The sequence below is a fragment of the Tiliqua scincoides genome, chromosome 1 (assembly GCF_035046505.1).
Source record: "Tiliqua scincoides isolate rTilSci1 chromosome 1, rTilSci1.hap2, whole genome shotgun sequence".
NCBI lineage: Eukaryota > Metazoa > Chordata > Lepidosauria > Squamata > Scincidae > Tiliqua > Tiliqua scincoides.
Window position 1 is genome coordinate 293,865,768 of NC_089821.1, and position 24,758 is coordinate 293,890,525.

A 24,758-nucleotide genomic window follows, 5' to 3' on the forward strand; every position below is an offset into this window, starting at 1 on the left:
TGGGACTTACTCATAAGAACATAAGAACAGCCCCACTGGATCAGGCCATAGGCCCATCTAGTCCAGCTTCCTGTATCTCACAGCAGCCCACCAAATGCCCCAGGGAGCACACCAGACAACCTCATCCTGGTGCCCTCCCTTGCATCTGGCATTCTGACATAACCCATTTCTAAAATCAGGAGGTTGCGCATACACATCATGGCTTGTACCCCGTAATGGATTTTTCCTCCAGAAACTTGTCCAATCCCCTTTTAAAGGCGTCTAGGCTAGACGCCAGCACCACATCCTGTGGCAAGAAGTTCCACAGACCAACCACACGCTGAGTAAAGAAATATTTTCTTTTGTCTGTCCTAACCCGCCCAACACTCAATTTTAGTGGATGTCCCCTGGTTCTGGTATTATGTGAGAGTGTAAAGAGCATCTCCCTATCCACTCTGTCCATCCGCTGCATAATTTTTTATGTCTCAATCATGTCCCCCCTCAGGTGTCTCTTTTCTAGGCTGAAGAGGCCCAAACGCCGTAGCCTTTCCTCATAAGGAAGGTGCCCCAGCCCAGTAATCATCTTAGTCGCTCTCTTTTGCACCTTTTCCATTTCCACTATGTCTTTTTTGAGATGCGGCGACCAGAACTGGACACAATACTCCAGGTGTGGCCTTACCATAGATTTGTACAACGGCATTATAATACTAGCCGTTTTGTTCTCAATACCCTTCCTAATGATCCCAAGCATAGAATTGGCCTTCTTCACTGCCGCCGCACATTGGGTCGACACTTTCATCGACCTGTCCACCACCACCCCAAGATCTCTCTCCTGGTCTGTCACAGACAGCTCAGAACCCATCAGCCTATATCTAAAGTTTTGATTTTTTGCCCCAATGTGCATGACTTTACACTTACTGACATTGAAGCGCATCTGCCATTTTGCTGCCCATTCTGCCAGTCTGGAGAGATCCTTCTGAAGCTCCTCACAATCACTTCTGGTCTTCACCACTCGGAAAACTTAGGTGTCGTCTGCAAACTTAGCCACCTCACTGCTCAACCCTGTCTCCAGGTCATTGATGAAGAGGTTGAAAAGCACCGGTCCCAGGACAGATCCTTGGGGCACACCGCTTTTCACCTCTCTCCATTGTGAAAATTGCCCATTGACACCCACTCTCTGCTTCCTGGCCTCCAACCAGTTCTCAATCCATGAGAGGACCTGTCCTCTAATTCCCTGACTGTGGAGTTTTTTCAATAGCCTTTGGTGAGGGACCGTGTCAAACGCCTTCTGAAAGTCCAGATATATAATGTCCACAGGTTCTCCCACATCCACATGCCTGTTGACCTTTTCAAAGAATTCTATAAGGTTCGTGAGGCAAGACTTACCCTTACAGAAGCCGTGCTGACTCTCCCTCAGCAAGGCCTGTTCGTCTATGTGTTTTAGGATCCTATCTTTGATGAGGCATTCCACCATCTTACCCAGTATGGATGTTAGGCTGACCGGCCTATAGTTTCCCGGGTCCCCTCTCTTTCCCTTTTTAAAGATAGGCGTGACATTTGCTATCCTCCAATCTTCTGGCACCGTGGCCGTTTTGAGGGACAAGTTGCATACCTTGGTCAAGAGATCTGCAACTTCATTCTTCAATTCCTTAATAACTCTTGGGTGGATGCCATCAGGGCCCGGTGACTTATTGATCTTTAATTTATCAATGAGGTCTGAAACATCTTCTCTTTTAACCTCTATCTGACTTAACTCCTCGGTTAAGAGGGGCCGTTCGGGCAGCGGTATCTGCCCGAGGTCTTCTGCTGTGAAGACAGATGCAAAGAACTCATTTAATTTCTCTGCCATCTCTAAGTCTCCTTTTATCTCCCCTTTCCCTTCCTCACCATCCAGAGGGCCAACCGCTTCTCTGGCGGGTTTCCTGCTTCTAACATATTTGAAGAAGCTTTTATTATTCCCCTTAATGTTGCTGGCCATGCGTTCCTCATAGTCTCGCTTGGCCTCCCATATCACCTTCTTACATTTCTTTTGTCAAAGTTTATGTTCCTTTTTATTCTCCTCATTAGGGCAAGACTTCCATTTATGGAAGGAAGCTTCCTTGCCCTTCACAGCCTCTCTAACTCTTACTCCTAGCTAAGTGCGAGTAGGATTGCAACCTAGGATTGTTAAAACTTCTGCTTGATGAGGGCTCTTCCAGTCATGACATCACTTCTGGAGGATCCTGACAGATTCTCTTTCTAAAAAGTGGGTCCTGATGCTAAAAGTTTGAGAACTACTGGCTTAGTTCACTTGAATGCAAGCGACCTCTCTCCCTGGAGAGAGTTTGATTGCCTGCCTGCCACTGCTCTCCTGCATTACAGTGGTGAGAAAGGCAGAGTAAAGGGATGTTTTTCCTTTAAGGGCCCTTCTTATCCCATTAATATAAAAATGCAGGTGAAAAACCAGTGAATAATTAGGTTATACCTGTACCTTTTGCATCAGAGATGTAAGAGTGAACACATGGTAAACCAACATTGGCAGCATTTGGTCATCCTGAAGTTTTTTTGGGGGGAGAGGATAACATACTACTAGATTCCAGCTCCCTGGTACAATGCTGCTTCAAGTCCATTTGTTATTATAGGTAATTAATTTATTCAGTTCACTTGTAAAAACTAACATTGTAACCTCTGTTGTAAGATAGTGGTACACTTACCTGAACAGCACAACCCAATACCAGAAGCAGCAGCTTTTTAACTTCATCCATACTTTTACCTATGAGACAAAAGTGAAACCCATCTATTGAAGATTATGGAGATCAAAATCATTAAGTTTGTAAACATTTGAGATTTCTAAATGATGCACAACTAGAGTTCAGGAGGAAAGCACTGTTTGGAAAAGTAACATATCCTTTGGTTTTGAGCATGGTCCACAGCAGCAGTATCCTCTGCATTTTTGCTTTGAGAATATAAGCTTCTGTGATGATTTTTGAGGGGGTAGGGAAAACCCTCAAACTTTATCATTAATATTTTGAAAAGCCAAGAAAACGCAGTGATAAAAAGTACCAAACACAATTAACACCTAGAGGAACGGCTTTTATGGTCTTGATACAAATTAGTACCGATTTGCTTATTTTTGCAACAATACGTTGTTGCTGAAGAAAACAAGTTCTTTCAAGGGATCACAATCTCTTGGTTCAGGCATAACAGGAAACCATCATTTCCCACTCTTAGAACAAGCCACAAAGAGAAACAGCTTTGTGCATTTCCCCCTTCCCTTTCTCACATTTGTGAAGGAGATTTTAAAGCTCTTGTGTATAAGAGAGGGAGAGCATGCATGCAGATCAGGAACTCTTTCAAGGTACATTTGCACAGCAAGAAACCATAGTTTTCCACACATCTGAACCAAACCAATATGTTCCTACCTACTTGCTCAAAAACAGTTTATTCCAATTTCAGTTGTAGAATTGGGTCCTCCTAGGACTTTTTCAGAGTCATGTAAAATTATAGCTGTTCTTCTGTATGAAAGGAGATTTGAAAAAGCCCCACAAAAAAAAGGTATCAAGCATCATCTACACAAGCAACCAGACTCATTCCAAGAGATGTGAACATACAAAGCACTCTTACAGCAAGACTTCAGGTTGTCCACTCACCCTGGTACTGTCTGCTCCAATTACCTGCAAGAACTAAACATTCCCCAAGACCTCATGCCCAAATCTCTCTTAGCTGCATTACTCGAAATCCCTTACAGTGGAGATGCAAAGGATTGAGCCCAGAACATTATTCAGTTAAAATATGTGCTCTACTACCAAGATGTCCCTCCTTACAACTAAAGGTTCGGGGTGATCAAGAGTGCTTGGACAACCAGAGCTTCCTAGTCTAAACTCCAAAACCCTGTAACACTCTTTGTACATATTCTTTAATAATAAGGTAGAGACACTTCAAATTGGTCCAAGGGCCACTCACTGAGCTTTTTAACTGGGTAGAGATTTGAATGAGGGAGTTGAGGAGAATAAAGAGGTTGCTGCAAAGAAGAAACACTAAGGGATTCCCATGCAAGAAACTGTATCTTGCAGTGCTACGCTTACTGCTTACATCATCACCTGGAAGCTGAACCCAGCTACTGGGCAATGAGATAACATGACTCTCACAAATAAAATGCATTCTCCTAGCTTCACCAGAACATACCTACATTCTACTGCACAATCATTCCACAGCCCAACTATATGTGAAAATGACTTCTACTGTCACTATATTTTAGGTATCACAAGGAATTTAAATATCTGCTTAGTTTAGAGGGGAAAAAAGTCATAAGTATAGATGAGATAGATAATCTACTTAGGGCACAATCCTACCCTGCGCCGGAAGAGGCAAGCCAAGAGGCTTGCGCTGCATCCAATGCAGGATAGGTGCTCAAAGTGGCTCAGCCAGAGATAAAAGGAAACTTTTTCCCTTACCTTCTGGTAAGGCACCCTGGTCCCTATAGGACTTGTGCCACCTCCTGAGGTGGCACAAGTCTGAGGAGAGCAGAGCGGCTTCTACTTACTTCTGCCTACTTTCAAAGGCCACATTCTTCCTACACACAAAATCTTCACTTGACACTGCCTTAACACATAAAAATATAATAGAAAGTATTCAAAAGTAAACAAAAAACCTCACACATTTCATTTTTGCTTTTGGTTTTTAGAAGGACAAAGTGATTTCAAGCACAGCACTTAACCAAAGAACCAAGGCAGGCTTTGATTGGTGCCGTATGATTACACCCCTAATTTAAACAAAAATCCTCAGCTCTTTCTAGCTTCCATTTGAATGATTGATGCACTAGTGACAGACTATACAAAAGAATCATTATTAAACATTACTGGGAACAATTGCCAGCAAGTAAAAAAAATGCAGCAGACATGCGATTAAGTTGATGGCAGCTCTTTAAAGATATTCTCTGCTTCTGCCAAGTGCTGATGAAGCTGACTGTATATCAAACGCTGTCTCACATTACTTTGTTCATAGGGCCTTGGTAACGTTCCATACCGAGAACCACTTCACATATTTTAAGGGCTACACGTTACCGATCCACACTGTATAGATCCACATTACAGATCCATGTCAAAATCATGACATTTGAAGCACATACTCATTTCAATTCCAGGCACGTTGCAGAAACAAGTCAGGGAAACAGGGCCAATTCTGGTTCTTTGGTGCATGTTTCTGCAGCAAATACAAGGTTTAAAAGGCATGTAACTGCCTAAATATTTCAGAGAGGACAGTGAGTAGGTCTGCAACAAGAACATCAGAAGAGCCCCACTGGATCAGGTCAAATGCCCATCTAGTCCAGCTTTCTGCATCTCACAGTGGCCCACCAAATGCCCCAGGGAGCACACAAGACAACAGGCACAACCTGCGTGCTGGTGCCCTCCCCTGCGTCTGGCATTCCGAGGTAGTCTACTTCTAAAACTGCGTATCTTGCCAAATTTACAGGAAGTCAGGGCACTGTCTTCTTCAAACGTCCTCCTCTCACACAGTTTAGTATTTAAAGAGGTATTCCAAACAAGCACCCCCCCCCCCACACACACACACATGATTAGAAGGGGAATGGTACACCAAGAAGGGTGCAAAATATAAATGCAAATGTTCGTAAATTTGGTGTGGGAGGGCTGACTTGGACACAGCAGCCAAACCAGCTATGGATAGCCCATAAATGCTTCTCTAGTGGTTAAGCCTCAGTAAAATCCATGAAATGCAAGGCCTCTGAGGCAGACTACTACTCTCTCACCCTCAATTCAGACCTCCTGTAACTCATGTTCACTGTCTGAGACATGCACACATCAGTAAGTTCTTGAGTCCCACCCCCCCTCCCAAAGTATATTCAGGGTGCAATCCTGGGGAGGGGATGGGCTGGTGCAAGTTTCTTGCGCCAGTCCACCGGTGTCATGAAAGTGCCATAAATCACTGTTGTGCCACTGGGTGGCTCAAGCCCTGTTGGGCCAGCACAAAAGGTAAACCCACACAGGCCAAGCAAGGTCAGCGCAAGGATCTGGGTGGGTGTGGGGGGGGAGGAAAAGAGGCATTCTGGGGTTGGGGGGAGGGCAGGTGGTGGGCTGGCTCAGGGGAAGGCAGCAGGTACAGGAGGTGGGGCCAGAAAAGTGGATCCAAATAGCCCCATTGGGGCTGCTGTGGCGTTACTCGGGGTAAGGGGAGCGATTCCCTTTGCCCTGGGCTGAACTGCAACTGGCTCCAAACCTGCTCTGGAAGCAGGGCAGGCCTGCTGGCCTCCCTGCACCAGGGCAGGCTAGGATTAGGCTGCCCGTGTATTTTTACACAGGCAAAGTAAAATTATCATGCCCAAATTTCTGGATCTTCAAGTCAGCCACACAAAAATATCTTACTTTGAAATGTATCAAAACAAAATATGTCTAGTGATTCTGTATTCAACAGCGGCAATCAAAGCACTATAATATACATGTTAATTACTCTGCTCAATTAAGGCCACTAAAAGTCTGGAATATGCTAAAGGAGGGAGTATGCTGCAATGCTCAATTCATTATGTGGAGTAGCAAATATCCAGATTAAATGGATTACAACTGCATTGTTTTAGCCATCATAAATCAAATCCAGGTTTATACCTCATCAGCTTTTATAGCATTCCTTGTTATGGGTACTTTGAAAAAAAAAATCATTTCATCAATAGATTATGGTGCATTTTACATATCTTAACCCATTCTTGACTGCATACTTTTTATGCATCTGTGCATGTAATGATATACAGCACTTTTTCATTTTCTGTGCACAAGTGCAAGTTGTTGTTTAATTCAGTTGGCTTAAAAGTGTATGTACATCTCATGCCATTGATATGTCACAAATGCAATAAGAATGGAAAGCTTTTAAAAAGCTAAGAATTTAAAGATTATATGGTACGGGGGGGCCCCTGTATCTGCAAATTCCGTATCTGTGGTTTCACTTAACAGTTGATCATATCCGCAGGGTCCTCTCATGACCCCAGAGGCTTTCTGAGGCTCACAGAGTGGCCAAAAAGGTAAAAAAAAAAAAAAGCAACTTCCTATTTTACAATAAAAACTAGAAGTGACTTTTTAATGCCTTTTAACTGCCAGACTGTGAGTCGGGACCCACTAGGTGGGCCGCGAGCCAATTTCAAGTGGGTCTCCATTCATTTCAATATTTCATTTTTCATATATTAGACGATGCTAATTACTAATGACTGCATTTGGGGAAATGTTACAGACCTGTACTTTTAACAGGCTACTATGAAGATGCTTTTAACAATGATAATAAATTGGACTTACTCCTGGGCAAGTGTGGGTAGGATTGCAGCCTAGGATTGTTAAAATTTTTCCTGCTTGATGATATCACTTCTGGTCATGACATGACTTCCAGTGGGTCCTGACAGATTCTCATTCTAAGAAGTGTGTCCCACTGCCTTGTTAATCATTAAGAGGCCCGGGGAAGCCTCCCCCCCCCCCAAGAAGCCAAGTGGAATAACGAGTTTTTAGACCCCTCCTGAAATCATATGAAGTGCCTCCTTCCTGGCTCTCCCTTTAACAATTTCACAGGCTGCTAGATAGCATTTAGGGTGACATGACAAATGCTGCAGAAGGGTAATTTGCCTCCTTGAGCACACTGTTGATTTGGAGGCTGAGATGGGATATTTATTTATTTAAAATTTTTCCTATGGTCAAGGTGGTGTACAATTAAAAAATGAAAATAAATAAAAACCATTGAAAGCAATTTAAAAATACAAATTTAAATGCTACAGATAAAAATATAAAAACAGCAGCAGCTTATAAACAATGGCATAAAAGCAGTGATCAAGATAAAAAAGGTCCCTAGGAGGTTCCTCACGCCCCCCCATCCCAAACAGCCAAGCGGAATCATACATTTTTAGACCCCTCCAGAAACCATATAAAGGCAGGGCTGTTCTCAAATAATTGACTGGTAACTGGTTCCAGAAATGTGGTGACACAACAGAAAAGGTCTACCAGAGAGTCTAATGAAAGGGCCTAGGCCTCTCACCCACACCTCCCCAGCCAGCCCCTGTTCTCTCCAGAACTGCAGGAAGCGGGAGGACAGTGCACCCCCACCATCCTTTGCAGATGTACCCAGGGCAGCCCACCACCAAAGAAACAATTCCAGGATATAAGTTATTCCAATCAATCAATCAATCAATCAATCAATCAATCAATCAATCAATCAATACCCTGGAATGCACTAGGGCTCTCTTTCTTGTTTGGCACTTGGTTTTTGGTCTTGTTGCATACAGACAATTCCTCCAGGCTGCGCTTCAATTAATGGTCACTGAAAAATGTTCTTCTGACAGAACCGGCTAGGGATATACCTCTTCTAGTCTGTACCATATGGCAACCATAAAATGACACTTTCAACCTCCCCCTTTCAGGACAGCTTCGTCACAGCCGACACTTCTTTGCATGTGCTTAAGATGTGTAGATCTGCATTATTGAGATGCCTGCCACCAGGCTGGCTGAAATACACCATTCTGGTAATTAAAAAGAGAGCGGTATATATGAAGATCTGTTTGACGGCATCAGGCAAGAGCCTCTGGAGACTAACCCACCTCAAAAAAGCAGCAGAATGAGCAGGTGGCAGCCATGTTTCCTCACAGGACCTCACTCATTTGCTTAAGTCTGACCTAGACAGGGAAAACAGGTCATTTCCAGCACTACTGGGTCACATTTACTACTTCATGCATCAAAACATTGATGCTTTGGAAGAAGCGCTGCCTCTTGTCAATTGAGCACTGAACAGTACACACATGGATGAGGAACACAACCCATCCTGAAACAGATTTCAACTGGTTGCCAAAAAGCAGCCATACAAAAGTGTGCCTTGTGTGACCCTAGTTTAAACAGTTCATTGCAATGAGAATTTTCACTAAGAGAATCTGTCATCAGATGAATAAAAAATATGATCATTTTGTCTCTCTCTCTCTCTCTCTCTCAATACGTCTGTCTATGAACCCCATGTTTTCTACTTTTAATGTCTAAAGTAAACATGAGAAGTGCCAGGGGACAAAAGGTTTCAACGATGCGATTCTTAAGACATTCAAAAGAGACTTTGAATAAGAAATGGCAGAACCATTATTTGACATAGTATCACTTTGTTTAACTTAGGAATTTGGCAAGTACATCTACTAAAAAAAGTTGTTTTCCACTTGGACCTTCAATACACCTGCTAACTGGGCAAAGAGGCAGTGGCATAGCTAAGGGGAGTATACGGCCCCGGGTTGTGTGCCTTGAGAGGTGTCAAGGTACCTTCTCCTGCATACACAACCCTGCAGGCACTCAGAGTGGCTCACAGCCAACTGCTTTTTTGTGGAAAACCTCCTTGCCACCTGCCCTTGTAGGCACATGGAGCAGTGGCACACTGCTTTTTAAAATGCTTTTTAAAATGCTTTTTTCCCCCCCTGCAAGATGCTCTGAGTGCCCACAACCAGGAAATAATTGGTGGTGATATAATAATGTCACCACAATTACTTCTGGGTCAAGCACTTCCAGGGGAGGGGGGTTTTGAGATTGAGCATCATGGCCCTATGTGCCGGAGAGGTCAACTACGGCTATGCAAAGAGGCACCTTTTAAAGTGGTGCCCTCTTACATCTAGCAGGGGAGCGCAATTGTACCTCTACACCCAGCATGATGTCCTTTCCATGACTGTTGCTAGCGAATGTTCTGTACTTTTTAAAGACTGTGAGCCCTTTGGGGATAGGGATCCATTTATTGATTTATTCTAGAAGAAACCTGCTTTTTGAATTACTCTTGTTGAAAACTGGTACATAAAATAGTCTTAATTTTGCTATTTCACTCTGAAGGGATCTTAGGGGTTCTACAGCAATCATGTGAAGTTCATGCTAAAGTCTCAGGGAAAAAAAGTAGATTCCATATTGCTTATTAACTATATATCTTGCCTTTCTTCAATAAAGTCCTGGAGGCACACGTAGGATTCCCAGGGAGTCTCCCACCAATCAGACCCAAATTCATTCAGTGATGCTGCTGCATTATGCGCCTCCATACATCATAAGAAAGGTTCATATGCTTACCATTCTTAATATAATATTTAAGGTCTTCCTGTGGTAACATGCTTCCTTCCTCATGGACCTCAAAAAATATGACTACAAACACACTACTTCCTCTGCATGCTTTCATGCATTTGATGATGTAGAGGCTCTTGCTACCATCATGAGACAAAACAAATTTAAGTATTTAAAGTACCAGAAAACTCTTGGTTTTTTTCCACAGCTATAAAGGAGATGGCCACTTCTGAAAATTGAGCACAAGGGCATTTTACTTTTTTCCTGAAAATTCCAAGGCAGCCCGCTGTCACACTAGGTCACTGAGCCATTAAACCCAGGGATTTGCAAGAAGGCCATCTGCTCCCTAGAGTGAGCTGGAGCAGTGCGGTCTTGTGGGAATAAAACCAGTGCTCTGAAAGCCTCTCTACGGTATTGGGCCAGAAGACCCCCCACACTCACACAGGAAAGGGACGGTGAGAAACAGATGGGAGGTTGTGGTGGGAGGCAAGAGATTAGAGCACCAACAACAAAAAGATAAAGAAAAAGAAATAAAATGGCTAAGAGAAAACAGCCAAGTGGTGGAAAACAAGGGAACGAGATAGCAGCAGAATAATGATTTAATGTTAAAGACCTTTCATGGATCCAGACTTCTGTTTAATCCTGGGTTAAAAAACAGGATCTTAAGTGCTGGGAAAAAAAATCATAAAACATGTGCAAGTCTTCTGCAACTCCATGCTCAAGTTACTCCTCAACTAAGTGGAGGTTTGAATGGCGTATGATATTTCAAGGCTTCTTTTCCAACCATACCTCTGCAGTTAGCCATATTTAAATGAATATCAGTGACAACCCAATTACAGACTGTTGGATGGACATTTTTTCTCCAGAAAGGTCTCTGCAAAGTGTTTGTTGAAGGCTGACATCAGGTGTCTTAACCACCCAGTTCAGAATACCACAAGTGCAGAATTAGCCAAGCGGTGAAAAATAATTCAAATTATGCACTGTACATTTTCTGTAGAACTAAGTGATGTCCTTGTAAGTCTCGTGGTAGAGGCTGGCAGTGTGTGCCTATTTCCTTCCGCTTTTGACTGACTGGGAAAGAAAGCCAGTTTTATTTCCTGCAGCTCCTGACTAGCAAGAGGAAGAAAAATGGTTAAACTGGATTCCATGGAAGAAAACATAGTGGCATTATCGGAAGAAGAACCTGAATTTCTCTGGTTAATGGCACATAAAAAACACATTGTGCCATTAACCAGAGAAATTCAGGTGCTTCTTCGGATACAAGTCATTGGGGCAAATAATACCCCCACATTGTAAAGTACACCTGGAAGAACAGAGTTTAGGAATTTTTAAAAGCAGGTCAATTATTCTTAAACTCTGTTCCTCCAAGTGTACTTTACATTGAGGGGTATTATTTGCCCCAATGACTTCTGTGCAACTATACTGTTTTACTGAAAAAGGAAGGTTCTCAAAGTGTTAGGTTTTCTGTATGCAATTTGTCACATGCTTAACACAATCTCTTGGGTGTTTTATTTTTATGACCTTTTTGGAATACATTTGACCCCAATACCTTATACTGTAAATCCTGAGGGTTTATAGCGTTTCTTCCTGAGAAAAACTGAAAATCACGAATAACCATCCACAAGGAGCCACAAACATTTAGCAATATATTTTTATTTACAGTATTGCATGTGCCCATTCTCCATTCACTCTTGTGTACAACCTCACACACCCCTATTCACATGTCTGTCTCTCATTCACACACTATGTCTCAATAGTGGAGTATCATTGCACTACTACTGTCTCTTTTCTTCTGTATACTGGCCCCCAGACCAAGCATGCCAAGGGCAACTTTTGAGCAGCTGGAATCTACGAAGTTCCATAATACTTTAGCAGCTGAGCCAAAGGCTAATAAATTTTCATATGCAGCTGAAGTTAGCTCTTTTATAATCAACCTTCAGAGTTGCTCCTTCAAAAGAGCTGTGTCTAGCTTCCTGCTTCTTTCCCCCATCTTCTCTATCAAAGGAGGATTTACACCATTGGTCCTGTTTATTAAGCTACTTGTGCCCAACGTTGCATATATACAACAGGGGTCAAATGTATACACCTTTGGGCAGGGCAAAAATGGGTTAAGCAGGAATAGATCCAATCCTGAGCTGCCCGGGGCGTCCAGCTTCAGCAGCACTGAAAACGGCTGCCGCCGCATCCTGTGCACCCCGGGGGGCATCTCGGGAAAAGGGGACTTTCATCCCCTTCTCCCGGGTAAGGGAAGCAGCCCCGCAATGGGGCTACTCATGTTACCGCCAACCAAAAGGTTGATGGTAAGGTAAAGGCATTTGTGTAGGGCGCCAAGCTCCACCTCCCTCCCGCCTCCCCATCACACCTCCTCTCCATCTGCCTCCCCCATCCCAGCTCCTCCCTGCCCCTACTCACCATGCCCCGGCTCAGTGGTCCGTGTGACCACTGAGCAGCGGAGGACGGGTGCCCACCTGGCGCTAGCCCAGCACCGGCCAGCACAGGTGCTGGCCTGGCAGTAAGCCTCGCAGACGTGCCTAATGGCATGTTTGTGACAGTGCGCGCCAGCGGGAAGCCGGTGTGCCAAGCTCAGGATTGGGCTCTCAGTCATGGAAAAGGCAGAGGATCCATTTTAGTTCCCAACAGACTGAAAACCAGATTTTTGGTCTAGTTTAAGATGACCATTCCTTGCTGCTAAACATAACTTCTAGCAGCCTTTCAAGGGCAGCCGTTTGCTGCCAATTCCAGCGTCACGCTGACAAATTTTAGCATATTTCCTTTTTATGGTAAAGCTGATGGAAAATCTTTTTTTTTTTTTGCTTTTTTTGCAAGGAAAGGGGGAAAATATATTTGAGGCTGGCACATAATTAAGCACACACATGATAAACAAACGCTGGTTCTTTAGCTATGTGAATGCTGGAAGAGATCAGTTTCATTACCCTGGCAATAGCCCAACAATGATCTTTAGTTTAATGAATACCTTTCAGAGGGGCTGCCACTATAATGGGTAGGCAGACACAGCTCAGAATTACAGTCCCTCTTTAGTAAAAGATCAGCGTGTTACTAATTTATTACCAACCTCTTCCCTGCTGTTTCACTTCAGCCCTCTTGTCTTCCCTACATGGTTGGCAACCTTCAGTCTCGAAAGACTATGGTATAAGCCTACAGCACCTGGTATTCCCATGCGGTTTCCCATCCAAGTACTAACCAGATCTGACCCTGCTTAGCTTCCCTACATAGACTTTTAGTTTTCTTCTCTTCTTGCCTTAGTTCTTATTGTTTGGTGGATGCTCTTTCTTGTGCCCACTACTTAGAAGAAAATGAGCGTCCGACCAAAGTACCAGTCAATGAAAGAACCAAAAACATCATTTTAAGATTCCCAGAGCTCAAGTTTGTTTGGGAATTGCACACTTCCGATGTATGGAGGTTGCATGTTGTTGCTCAATGGGAAGGGAAAGGCACCCTGTCCTTGCTTAAACACCAATTCCTGTCATTTATATCTTATTTGTGGATCCATCCATTTCTGCATTGGTACAATATAAGAACATAAGAACATAAGAACAGCCCCGCTGGATCAGGCCATAGGCCCATCTAGTCCAGCTTCCTGTATCTCACAGCGGCCCACCAAATGCCCCAGGGAGCACACCAGATAACAAGAGACCTCATCCTGGTGCTCTCCCCTACATCTGGCATTCTGACTTAACCCATTCCTAAAATCAGGAGGTTGCGCATACACATCATGGCTTGTACCCCATAATGGATTTTTCCTCCAGAAACTCGTCCAATCCCCTTTTAAAGGTGTCTAGGCTAGACGCCAGCACCACATCCTGTGGCAAGGAGTTCCACAGACCGACCACGCGCTGAGTAAAGAAATATTTTCTTTTGTCTGTCCTAACCCGCCCAACACTCAATTTTAGTGGATGTCCCCTGGTTCTGGTATTATGTGAGAGTGTAAAGAGCATCTCCCTATCCACTCTGTCCATCCCCTGCATAATTTTGTATGTCTCAATCATGTCCCCCCTCAAGCGTCTCTTTTCTAGGCTGAAGAGGCCCAAATGCCGTAGCCTTTCCTCATAAGGAAGGTGCCCCAGCCCCGTAATCATCTTAGTTGCTCTCTTTTGCACCTTTTCCATTTCCACTATGTCTTTTTTGAGATGCGGCGACCAGAACTGGACACAATACTCCAGGTGTGGCCTTACCATCGATTTGTACAACGGCATTATAATACTAACCGTTTTGTTTTCAATACCCTTCCTAATGATCCCAAGCATAGAATTGGCCTTCTTCACTGCTGCCGCACATTGGGTCGACACTTTCATCGACCTGTCCACCACCACCCCAAGATCTCTCTCCTGATCTGTCACAGACAGCTCAGAACCCATCAGCCTATATGTGAAGTTTTGATTTTTTGCCCCAATGTGCATGACTTTACACTTACTGACATTGAAGCGCATCTGCCATTTTGCTGCCCATTCTGCCAGACTGGAGAGATCCTTCTGGAGCTCCTCACAATCACTTCTGGTCTTTACCACTCGGAAAAGTTTGGTGTCGTCTGCAAACTTAGCCACTTCACTGCTCAACCCTGTCTCCAGGTCATTGATGAAGAGGTTGAAAAGCACCGGTCCCAGGACAGATCCTTGGGGCACACCGCTTTTCACCTCTCAACATTGTGAAAATTGCCCATTGACACCCACTCTCTGCTTCCTGGCCTCCAACCAGTTCTCAATCCACGAGAGGACCTGTCCTCTGATTCCCTGACTGTGGAGTTTTTTCAGTAGCCTTTGGTGAGGGACCGTGTCAAACGCCTTCTGAAAGTCCAGATATATAATGTCCACGGGTTCTCCCGCATCCACATGCCTGTTGACCTTTTCAAAGAATTCTATAAGGTTTGTGAGGCAAGACTTACCCTTACAGAAGCCATGCTGACTCTCCCTCAGCAAGGCCTGTTCGTCTATGTGTTTTGAGATCCTATCTTTGATGAGGCATTCCACCATCTTACCCGGTATGGATGTTAGGCTGACCGGCCTATAGTTTCCCGGGTCCCCCCCTTTCCCTTTTTAAAAATAGGCGTGACATTTGCTATCCTCCAATCCTCTGGCACTGTGGCCGTTTTGAGGGACAAGTTGCATACCTTAGTCAAGAGATCTGCAACTTCATTCTTCAATTCCTTAATAACCCTTGGGTGGATGCCATCAGGGCCCGGTGACTTATTGATCTTTAATTTATCAATGAGGTCTGAAACATCTTCTCTTTTAACCTCTGACTTAACTCCTCGGTTAGGAGGGGCCGTTTGGGCAGCGGTATCTGCCTGAGGTCTTCTGCCGTGAAGACAGATGCAAAGAACTCATTTAATTTCTCTGCCATCTCTAAGTCTCCTTTTATCTCCCCTTTCCCTCCCTCACCATCCAGAGGGCCAACCGCTTCTCTGGCGGGTTTCCTGCTTCTAACATATTTGAAGAAGCTTTTATTATTCCCCTTAATGTTGTTGGCCATGCGTTCCTCATAGTCTCGCTTGGCCTCCCCTATCACCTTCTTACATTACATCTTACCTTCATCTTACAATATGAATGCAATGTTAAGGCTACACAGCTCTGGAGCATGTTCCTGAGGTCACTCTGACTTGGTACAGGACTTGGGGTCAAATTCTATCCAATTTTCCAGGGCTGGTGCAGCCGTGCCAATGGGGGTTTGCACTGCATCCTATGGTGGGGAGGCAGTCACAGAGGCCTCCTCAAGGTATGGGAACATTTGCTCCCTTACCCTGAGTCTGCATGTGGCTGCACTGGCACTGGCAAACTGGATATGATTGGGCCCTTAAACTGCGCACTGCTGAAGCACAAGACACAAAAAATGTACACGTTTCCCCTCAAAAGAAAATCCACCAGGGTAAAGAAGAAAGTTATTCCTAAAATGCAATATCTGGATTCAACTCATTGTTGTGCAGCTCATCATGTGCTAGAGAAGAACATAAGAAGAGCACCACTGGATCAGGCCATAGGCCCATCTAGTCCAGCTTCCTGTATCTGACAGTGGCCCACCAAATGCCCCAGGGAGCACACCAGAGAACAAGAGACCTGCATCCTGGTGCCCTCCCTTGCATCTGGCATTCTGACATAGCCCATTTCTAAAATCAGGAGGTTGCACATACACATCATGGCTTGTAACCCATAATGGATTTTTCCTCCAGAAACTTGTCCAATCCCCTTTTAAAGGCATCCAGGCCAGGTGCCGTCACCACATCCTGTGGCAAGGAGTTCCACAGACTGACCACACGCTGAGTAAAGAAATATTTTCTTTTTTCTGTCCTAACCCTTTCAACACTCAATTTTAGTGGATGTCCCCTGGTTCTGGTGTTATGTGAGAGTGTAAAGAGCATCTCTCTATCCACTCTGTCCATCCCCTGCATAATTTTGTATGTCTCAATCATGTCCCCCCTCAGACGTCTCTTTTCTAGGCTGAAGAGGCCCGAACGCTGTAGCCTTTCCTCATAAGGAAGGTGCCCCAGCCCAGCAATCATCTTAGTTGCTCTCTTTTGCACCTTTTCCATTTCCACTATGTCTTTTTTGAGATGCGGCGACCAGAACTGGATACAATACTCCAGGTGTGGCCTCCATCTGGATTCAAATCAAGTCCTGACTTTGGGCTGCCACTGGTGCTTAGGTCAGCCACTAAGTCAGCAACAGAGCCAGGAATGTTACTTTTTTTTTTAATGATATGGTTCAGTTCACTGCTGGCTGTAAGCTGCAGAGGAAGTGGGTGTCGCAGCTGAAATCACAACTCCTGAGTCTGTCTCCTCACCTTTTGGATGACAGTGATGTCAGGATGCTGACTTGCTGGAAAATAGCTCTCCCAAACATGACTCTGGGGCACAGGACTTCATTGCTGCTCTTCAATGAAAGCAGCACATGCAAAAACCTGTCTTTTGTGCCCTTGATGGTTTGGGTAATAAGCAGCCTAGCAAAACATCCATCCTCTGGCTTCTCTTACTTCTCAGTGCTAAACTCATTTCAGCAGCCAAAGCTGCAAATGCTGCTGCTACATTATAACCAACCTTTTCTTTTAGAGATAAAAAGTGATTGCAAGACTACTCACCAGACAGAGGATCTTTGCCAATTATTAAGACATTTGGCAAACTCATTATGATCAGCTGCTGGAGGACCTCCTAAAAAAAGAGTGAGAGAGAAAGAGACTATAATAAAAAAATGGATGTCAGTCTTTGAGAATATGTAAAAGGTCTCATGGTGCCAACTGAATGTGATGCGACGCTCTTGTGGCTATATTTCCATGAATTCCACTTTGCTTGGGAGTAAGACTATGGCAAGGTTCAGATACGCATGGCTGCAGATGAGTAGGAGTAACTACGTTGGCAGACTCTGGGCAGCAATTCTGGCAAACTGGGACATTTTTCAGGTGTTCAACTTACATGATGTGGATTTTAGAACATTTGCATTGGGCCAACAAGTACCGGGTATACACAGGTGCTGCTCTGTAGTTTTACCGGCTTTTCACCATTCCTATGATGATACGTTGATCAGAGCATGCTTGCCATTCTGGAAAGTCTGATTCATTCGAACAATGAGTTAACCAAGAGAGTTCTTGTTCATTTTTTCGTAGTGGCTGTTCAAGGTCAGTTAGGGCCAGAAGGTTAAACAAGCAACATTTGCTTAGCAAACTCACTTTAAAGGCAGTCTCATCCACTGCCTCATCCTTAAAGGCAGTCTCATTGAGGCAGTCCTCAATCCATTCTGGGAAGGTGGATTAAACAACCAGGGGCAAGACTGTTTAGCAAGCAAAGACTGAATGAAAGCATCTCAGAGCAATAGACCATGTCATGTGACATATTGGAAAACCGCATGATACATAGGTTTTTGTTCACAAGCATGGCATGTTAGTATGGAAAGAAGGCTTGTGCTTATCTTACCCAAGGATTCTCAGAACCAGAGCTTTGAATATCTCACAGAAGATGTAACAGAAACTCTGTCAATCCTGATTAATCTTCACTAAAGATTTTAGAAAAGCAGTGCTAAGTATCCAAAATACTGAAAAGTACTAGTAAATCTGAAGTCAGTCAAGCACTTTGCTGTCCAAAATAAGTTCTGACCCAGAACTTTTTATTGTTGCAATATTTAAGAAAAACAAAACGTTTTGCTGAGTCACTCTCCGCACAATTTTAAAAAAATATGATTTCCAGATGTCAGCTAAACAGAGACAGGTGTGCCCCATTTTCAAATAGCAAAAAACATTATTTCATTGCAAGCAGTTCGATTAGACACTATAATAACTGCTATTTTTTGTATTGACATTTTTAAGACTTTTTTTTTTGCCCAACACCAAAAGTCATTAATTGTCTCAACCATCTCTTATTACTTGCTATCAACACCAAATCTCTTCCCCCAGAAGGGAACTTTATTCTAATCAAGAGAACAAATGATATACAAGATTCTAGTCACTGCCTAATCTGCTTTATAATACGGTAATCATTTCCTGTTTAACCAGGAGCAATGCAAGGCACTGGGCTTAACTTTAATACATGTACTTGCTTATTCTAAATGTTACTTGACCAACTAGCTTGTCTTCTCTTCTACAGGTGTTGGGTCCAACAGCACACAAGGTATGAAGAAGTTAACTTCAAAAGAAACCATATTTTCTTAACTATTAAATCCCTGTATCTATAATCCACCTTTATTCCTGCCCCATTAACTAGGCTCATGCTGAAATATTACAGGTCGATATATAGAACTTTCTTTTTGCACTTCACAGTACTTGAAGCATTTATAGTATATCCAGCAAGAGCAGAGGAAAAATCCCCTGCTTTGAACAACATCTTCAAAGACATCGTAAGAACTATTCCCAAACAAGCTGCAAGAGACACAATTAAGTTAGTGGGTCTGAACTTGTGTAGACAAAATGCTTCTTTCTTTGAGCAATCACTTAAACTTTGTCCATAGCACTACGTGATAGCCATAAGAACATGATAGGGGGAGACATACTGGAAGGTGTCTAAGTGTCCAATTGTAAATTTTATCAGAGATGAATAGCACAAAGTTGGAACAAGAGGCCAGACCTAGTGCCTGTGTGTGGATGCCTATGGTCAAGAGCCGTTATGCATTTCCTTGAGGTGTGGTGGAGCGGCAACACCACCAGCAGTAATAAGTGTATTGCATTATAAGAAAAAAGATGGTGGGCTCCAGCAGTGGGGCTACCAGAGAGTGCTCCAAGCTGTTTCTAAGCTGTTTTTAGAAACAGAGTGCTCCAAGCTGTTTTTCCTGATGTCTAATCAAAATCTCATCTCTTGCAGTTTGTACCCTTTGGTTCTAGTTCTACTTTCAGAGACAGCTGAGAATAAATTATTCCCTTCTTCCATATGACAGCCCTTTGAAGACAGCTATCATATCCCCTCTCAGCCTTCTCTTCTCCAGGCTGAACATGCCAAGTTCCCTCCACCTTTCCTCGTAGGGCTTGTCCTCCAGCCCCCTGATCACCCCCTGTCACTCTCCTCTGAACCTGCTCCAGTTTGGCTGTATCTTTCTTAAAGTGGGGTGCCCAGAACTGGACACAATATTCCAGGTGAGGTCTAACCAGTGCAGAGTAAAGCGGAACCACAACTTCTCGTGACTTGGAAGCTACGGTTCTGTTAATGCAGGCTAAAATTGCATTTGCCTTCTTTGCAGCCACATCACTCCTTCCTGGGGCAATGTCCAATAGGAAGGTTTCTTTGATAGCACTTGGTAGTCAGTGCAACAGTGACTTTAAGAGTTGGCTGGGATGAGCCTTCATGCAGGCATGAGCCCTCAAACCCAGGCAGACCTGCAATGCCATCCCTGAAGGAAACAGGACACCCTTCAAAAGAAAGAAATGAAGGTCCTTGAGACAGTAGAGCAGACATTTTCAACCCTTTTCAACTCATGGCACACTGACAAGGCACTAAAATTGTCAAGGAACACAACCAGTTTTTTACTTACATTAAATTACTACATTTCAATTAATCTTTAATTAATAAAATTAATACAATTAAATCATTACATGACCAAAAAATTGACAAGAAGCATGGAGAGGGAAGTATATGTAGTTTCTGGAAAGGAAGGAAAAATCCTGTTCAAATTCTTATCAAAAGTGCCAGAAAGTTTTGGTAAAGTTTTGGTTGATCACATAGTGGAGAAATGCAGGTGAGGGTCAGTGAGGAGACATGATTGAAACAAGTGCAGGATTAAACTGGGGGTGGGGGAGAGAGAGAGAGCATGTGAGGCAGTGATTCTGTATCTTTGAAGGTGCAGACAAGTGAGGGAAGGGACAGTAAGAGAGCTGCTAACTGTGATTGTGAGATTTGGGGGGGGAGGGAAAATATGCCCGGGGAGGGGAAGGGGGTGGGGTGGGGAAGAAGAGGAGAGAGAAATGCCAATTGCCTGCTTGTGTATTTGAGAAAAAAGAGTGCAACCAAAAGCCCAATCCTATGCATGCCTGCCCAGAAGTAAGCCCCATTACAGTCAATGGGCTTACTCCCAGGTAAGTGTGGATAGGATTGTGGCCCAGCACCCTTCCTCTAAAAGCCCCAAAGTGCAGGGTGGGTCACTTTGGGGAGTTGCAGGCAAACTGGCAAAGAAAAGTGACTTTCAGGGACCCTTTTCAGCCAGCCAGTCCTTAGGTTGGGGGCCTCAGCAGACTCGCTCGCTATGTACCTGTGTGCCTGCTTCTGGCTCCCTCTTCTCACTCACTCCGCATCTCCCACCCCTTGGCTCCTCCGGGCTTCTCTGGTTGGGCAATCAGCACACAGGCAGGCACCAACCACCTTTGTGCCCAACCCTATGCATGTCTGCTCAGAACTAAGCCCCATAATAGCCAATGTGGCTTACTCCCAGGAAAGTGCAGATCAGGTTGCAGCCTGAGTTGTACTCAGTAGCAGGAACAAGCTCCAAGCGGACTCTTCAGCTGCTTCGTGGGATGCAAAGCAGACGCCACCAGCCCCTTCACTGGCTGCTCTGTTGCTTGTGCTGCCTGCCGTGGGAGGCTCAAAGCAGCCGCTTCTCCCGCATGTGGGCGCACAGCTGCTGTCTGCCTCCTCTGATCCCACGGCACACCTGAGGCAGCCTCACAGCACACCAGTGTGCCACATCACAGTGGTTGAAAACCGCTGCAGTAGAGGATCATTAACCTTGCTGACAATTTTTCTAGAAATAGTAAAATGCTAGTCAGACAAGTGCCAATAAAGAAAAAAATAAAATATAAAACCTGTTTGTATTTTCAGAGTGATGCAAGCCTGGGAAAGGTGAATTCTATTTCCCATCAATGGAACAACAAGCTCCATTCACTACATGTCGGCGACAATGACACACTGCGCACAACAATCATATTGTACATGCTCGAGATGAGGCTTATCACGTTTCCCTGCACGAACAACACAGAGGTTTGAGTGGTGGAAAAATGAGATTTCTCCATAACAGAAGGACAAACTGGGGAGAAGATGCCTGACCTCTATTCTTTCTACAATCAGCAGCATACCAATTGTATGCCTATTACCCAAAACTAAAATTGATTGCCTGTAATAAGGTCTGACAGAAAGTTTAATCTCATGCTCTCACTCGTAATCTGCAAGTCACAGAGAGCCCAAGTAAAATTCTGGCATGATAAACAGTAGAATAGCGGCTGCAGTCCTTTTTTTTTTAAGTTTGCATCTCATGGTTCAAGACTCTTCTTCTTCGGAGTAACAGCCATGAGCAGAAAAAGCTTCTATGTGATGGGATTATCGCCACATGAATGGATTCACACCCCATTTGAACTCACTCAAAACACCCTTCTCATTTGGGCTGTTGATGCACAACAATGTTTGACAACAACATTGACTGAGCACCCAAAAAATGAAACGGTGCATAGAACACACTTAAAAATACAAGCCCTGCCCCACAGACTTACAATCTAATACAGCAAAGGTTCCCAAACTTTTTAACACCAGGACTCACTTTTTAAAGCAACACTATTGGGACCCCCCTAGTTTATGAGAGTAAAAAAAGTTTCACTTTAACAGCTGCTAAAGCCTCTGTTTTTGTCCTTTTTATTATGGTTGGGGGGTGAACCGGAACATTTGTTGAGTTCCATGTTCAATACAACTGCTGTGTGACTGAGGCACAGTCACCTACTTGTAAATAAACATGCATGTGCGGCTCTGTTTTGCTCTCCATAGGGCTCAATACATTTTCCTTGTCAGTTCTCAGCTTGTCAGTTACACAACACGTCAAAAATCAGATCACGACCCACTGGTGGGTCCCAACCCAGTTTGGCAACCAACGTAATAGAGCAAAGCAAGATATGAAAGACATGAAGAACCACAGGAAGAGAAGGCAAATGACAATGCTAAAGCCAAAACTAAAAGCCACATCAACTAAATCATACTCTGTTAACACAGATGAGACTTGAGAGACTTTTTTTCCGGAAGAAGTGAAGAGAACCAATCAAGTGCTGTTTGCAGTGAATGTTATAGGTCAGTTGTTCTCAAGCATTTTAGAGGTCCTAGAGACTGCTGCCTGATTGATGAACGTCAAGAGGTATGGCTATAATGGTGATTGGGCAGCAGTGCTCCCTCCCCAAGTAGCAGTTTGTTCAACCCTTGATGCACTTAGCCCAATCTGCCCTGTCGGTTTTGTGGACCACCAAAGATTGGGTCATGACCCACTGGTGGGTCCTGGACCCACCGTTTGAGAACCACTGTATAGGTAACGAAATTAAAAATTCATATACATTTTTCAACAAAAAGTTCAAGAACAAATAGCAAAATAAAGGATGGCAATAAAAGACACATCAAAACAATGAGAAGAATAGCTGAAGTGGCAAGCTGAATCCATGTGATTCAGATTGTAAAAAGGCCATGACAAAACACATTCTGGCCCCTCCTCAGGTGAGGCTGCCAAGAGGAGGAGCAGTCCTCTGCTTCAAGTGCCATCCAAACCAGACCACAAAGACACAAAAACTGAAAGAAAAACAAACTGAGGCTTAACAGAGAAAGGCCAAGAAGACAAATATTCAGAAATCAAACAACGAAGATAAGCATAAACTGGAGGAAAAGTAAACATTTTAAACTGAATATGATACAGAAAAGATTACCAAGGCAATTTTAAAAATCCTCATATTTACATACAGAAAATACAGCAACAACTGGAGGAATACCAGTGAACCATCAAAGTATTTCATGTCTGCCAAATACTAACACACAAATAAAAGCACCATTGTTGTAACTGGCAAGCAGCTCTTATAGAAGACTGGGTGGCTTTCGTTACCAAAGTGTCTGCATTGACACCAGCTGTAAGTTTGATATTGCACATGGGGGCATTTGGCTAGACGGTCTGGCCCACTCATGGCTGTAGCCAGTCTTCCTTGCTAGGTGGGGCAGCCACATTCCTAGATGGGGCTTCAAACACATAAATGGGGAAAACAGTGTTTTCCTTGGAATGGAAATAAGCTTATACAATGGGCTGTGTAAAAGTCAGTGCGACAAATGGTACAACACTGGAGTGTTTGAAGCCCTGGGCATGAATACTTGGGTACACAGCTAAGCTGAGTGTGCAAAGAACTTCTACTCCTTCCCCATCCCCTTCCTGTTCCAAGTTAAGAAGGTGAAAAGGGAACAGTATGATTTTCCTGTCCTGGAAAGAAAGGGAAGGACCTATTACTGCCGCCCTTTATTACTGCCTCCCTATTGTACAGGGAGGAAGTGGCATTATGTATAGGTTTGTGTGGCGAGAAATTCACACATATTTGTGGGGCAAGGTTATGAGTATGTTTGGAAGTTGTCCCTACATTGTGTGTACATACACACTCTCAGTCTTTAGTACCTTTAAATGCTCACGGAGAATAAAATCTCCCTTGTAGCTACTATGATTGTGAGTACAGTCGTGCATCTTGCGCATGATAGACCTGATGTGGTCTCAACTTGATGTGGTCAGCAAACCAAAAACATGAAACCAGTTGCTTAAATAGTTCAGCTGACTGCCACCCACCATTCTACTTCCTAAATACATGCCCTGGAGAGAGCCTGAAAATGAAGCTGTTTGGCCTCAGTTCCTGCCTGGCTCTCATTATTTTTAAAGAGACAGTATCCATTTTCCAGATGTCAGGGATTTGCAAGACACTTTTGAGCATACGTGATTTTAGCTTTACTCACTGACTCTGGATTGCAAGAAGTGGGCCAACTGCACAGGACATTTTAAAAGAATAATGTAGAGTGGAAGTTTTTCAAGTCACCTCTTCCCCCTTTCACCATCCCACTCTTATCATAATGAATAAACACAGGCTGGTGGAGTTTTTCAGGAACACTTAAACATAGAAAGAGTTATGGTTTAAATACATCTTTGGCCACTAGTGGTTCTCCCTGCCCCACCCCCCAAAAGACAAGAGTGTTCCAATCTCTCTCCACCCAAATTAAAACCAGCTTCACGTGGGGGCCGTCATGTCACAAATGAAAACAAAACAAAACTGATTTCCCCACAAATCCTAGATGGAATTTAAAAAATGCTTTAGGTGGGGTAGTACACACACTCTCTCTCTGGTCTTGCCTGGCTACAAGCCTAGCATTGAGTTTAGCTTCTATTCACTGTTGAAACCTCTGAAATGAATTACCTGCAAGACCAGGAAATCCTTTATTTACAACTGCAAACAATTACAGGGGTTAACCCTAGCTTTTTCCCCCCTCACTCCCTCAAAACTATTGTGGTAGGTAAGGAAGTCAGCATTGCCTCTGGGAGACTGAAAAAAATCAGCAAGAGAAAA

At 43.8% G+C, this 24,758-nt stretch overlaps 1 protein-coding gene across 1 annotated transcript in view; it reads right to left on the bottom strand.

Moving 5' to 3' along the window:
- CCDC88C (coiled-coil domain containing 88C) overlaps positions 1-24,758 on the bottom strand; it is a 127,779-nt gene that overhangs the window by 54,201 nt on the left and 48,820 nt on the right. Inside the window, exons 4-5 of the mRNA XM_066612161.1 lie at positions 17,097-17,166; positions 2,673-2,731 (exon numbers count right to left, since the gene is read on the bottom strand). Coding sequence (XP_066468258.1) covers positions 2,673-2,731; positions 17,097-17,166 — 129 coding nt within the window. The remainder of the gene's footprint in view (positions 1-2,672; positions 2,732-17,096; positions 17,167-24,758) is intronic.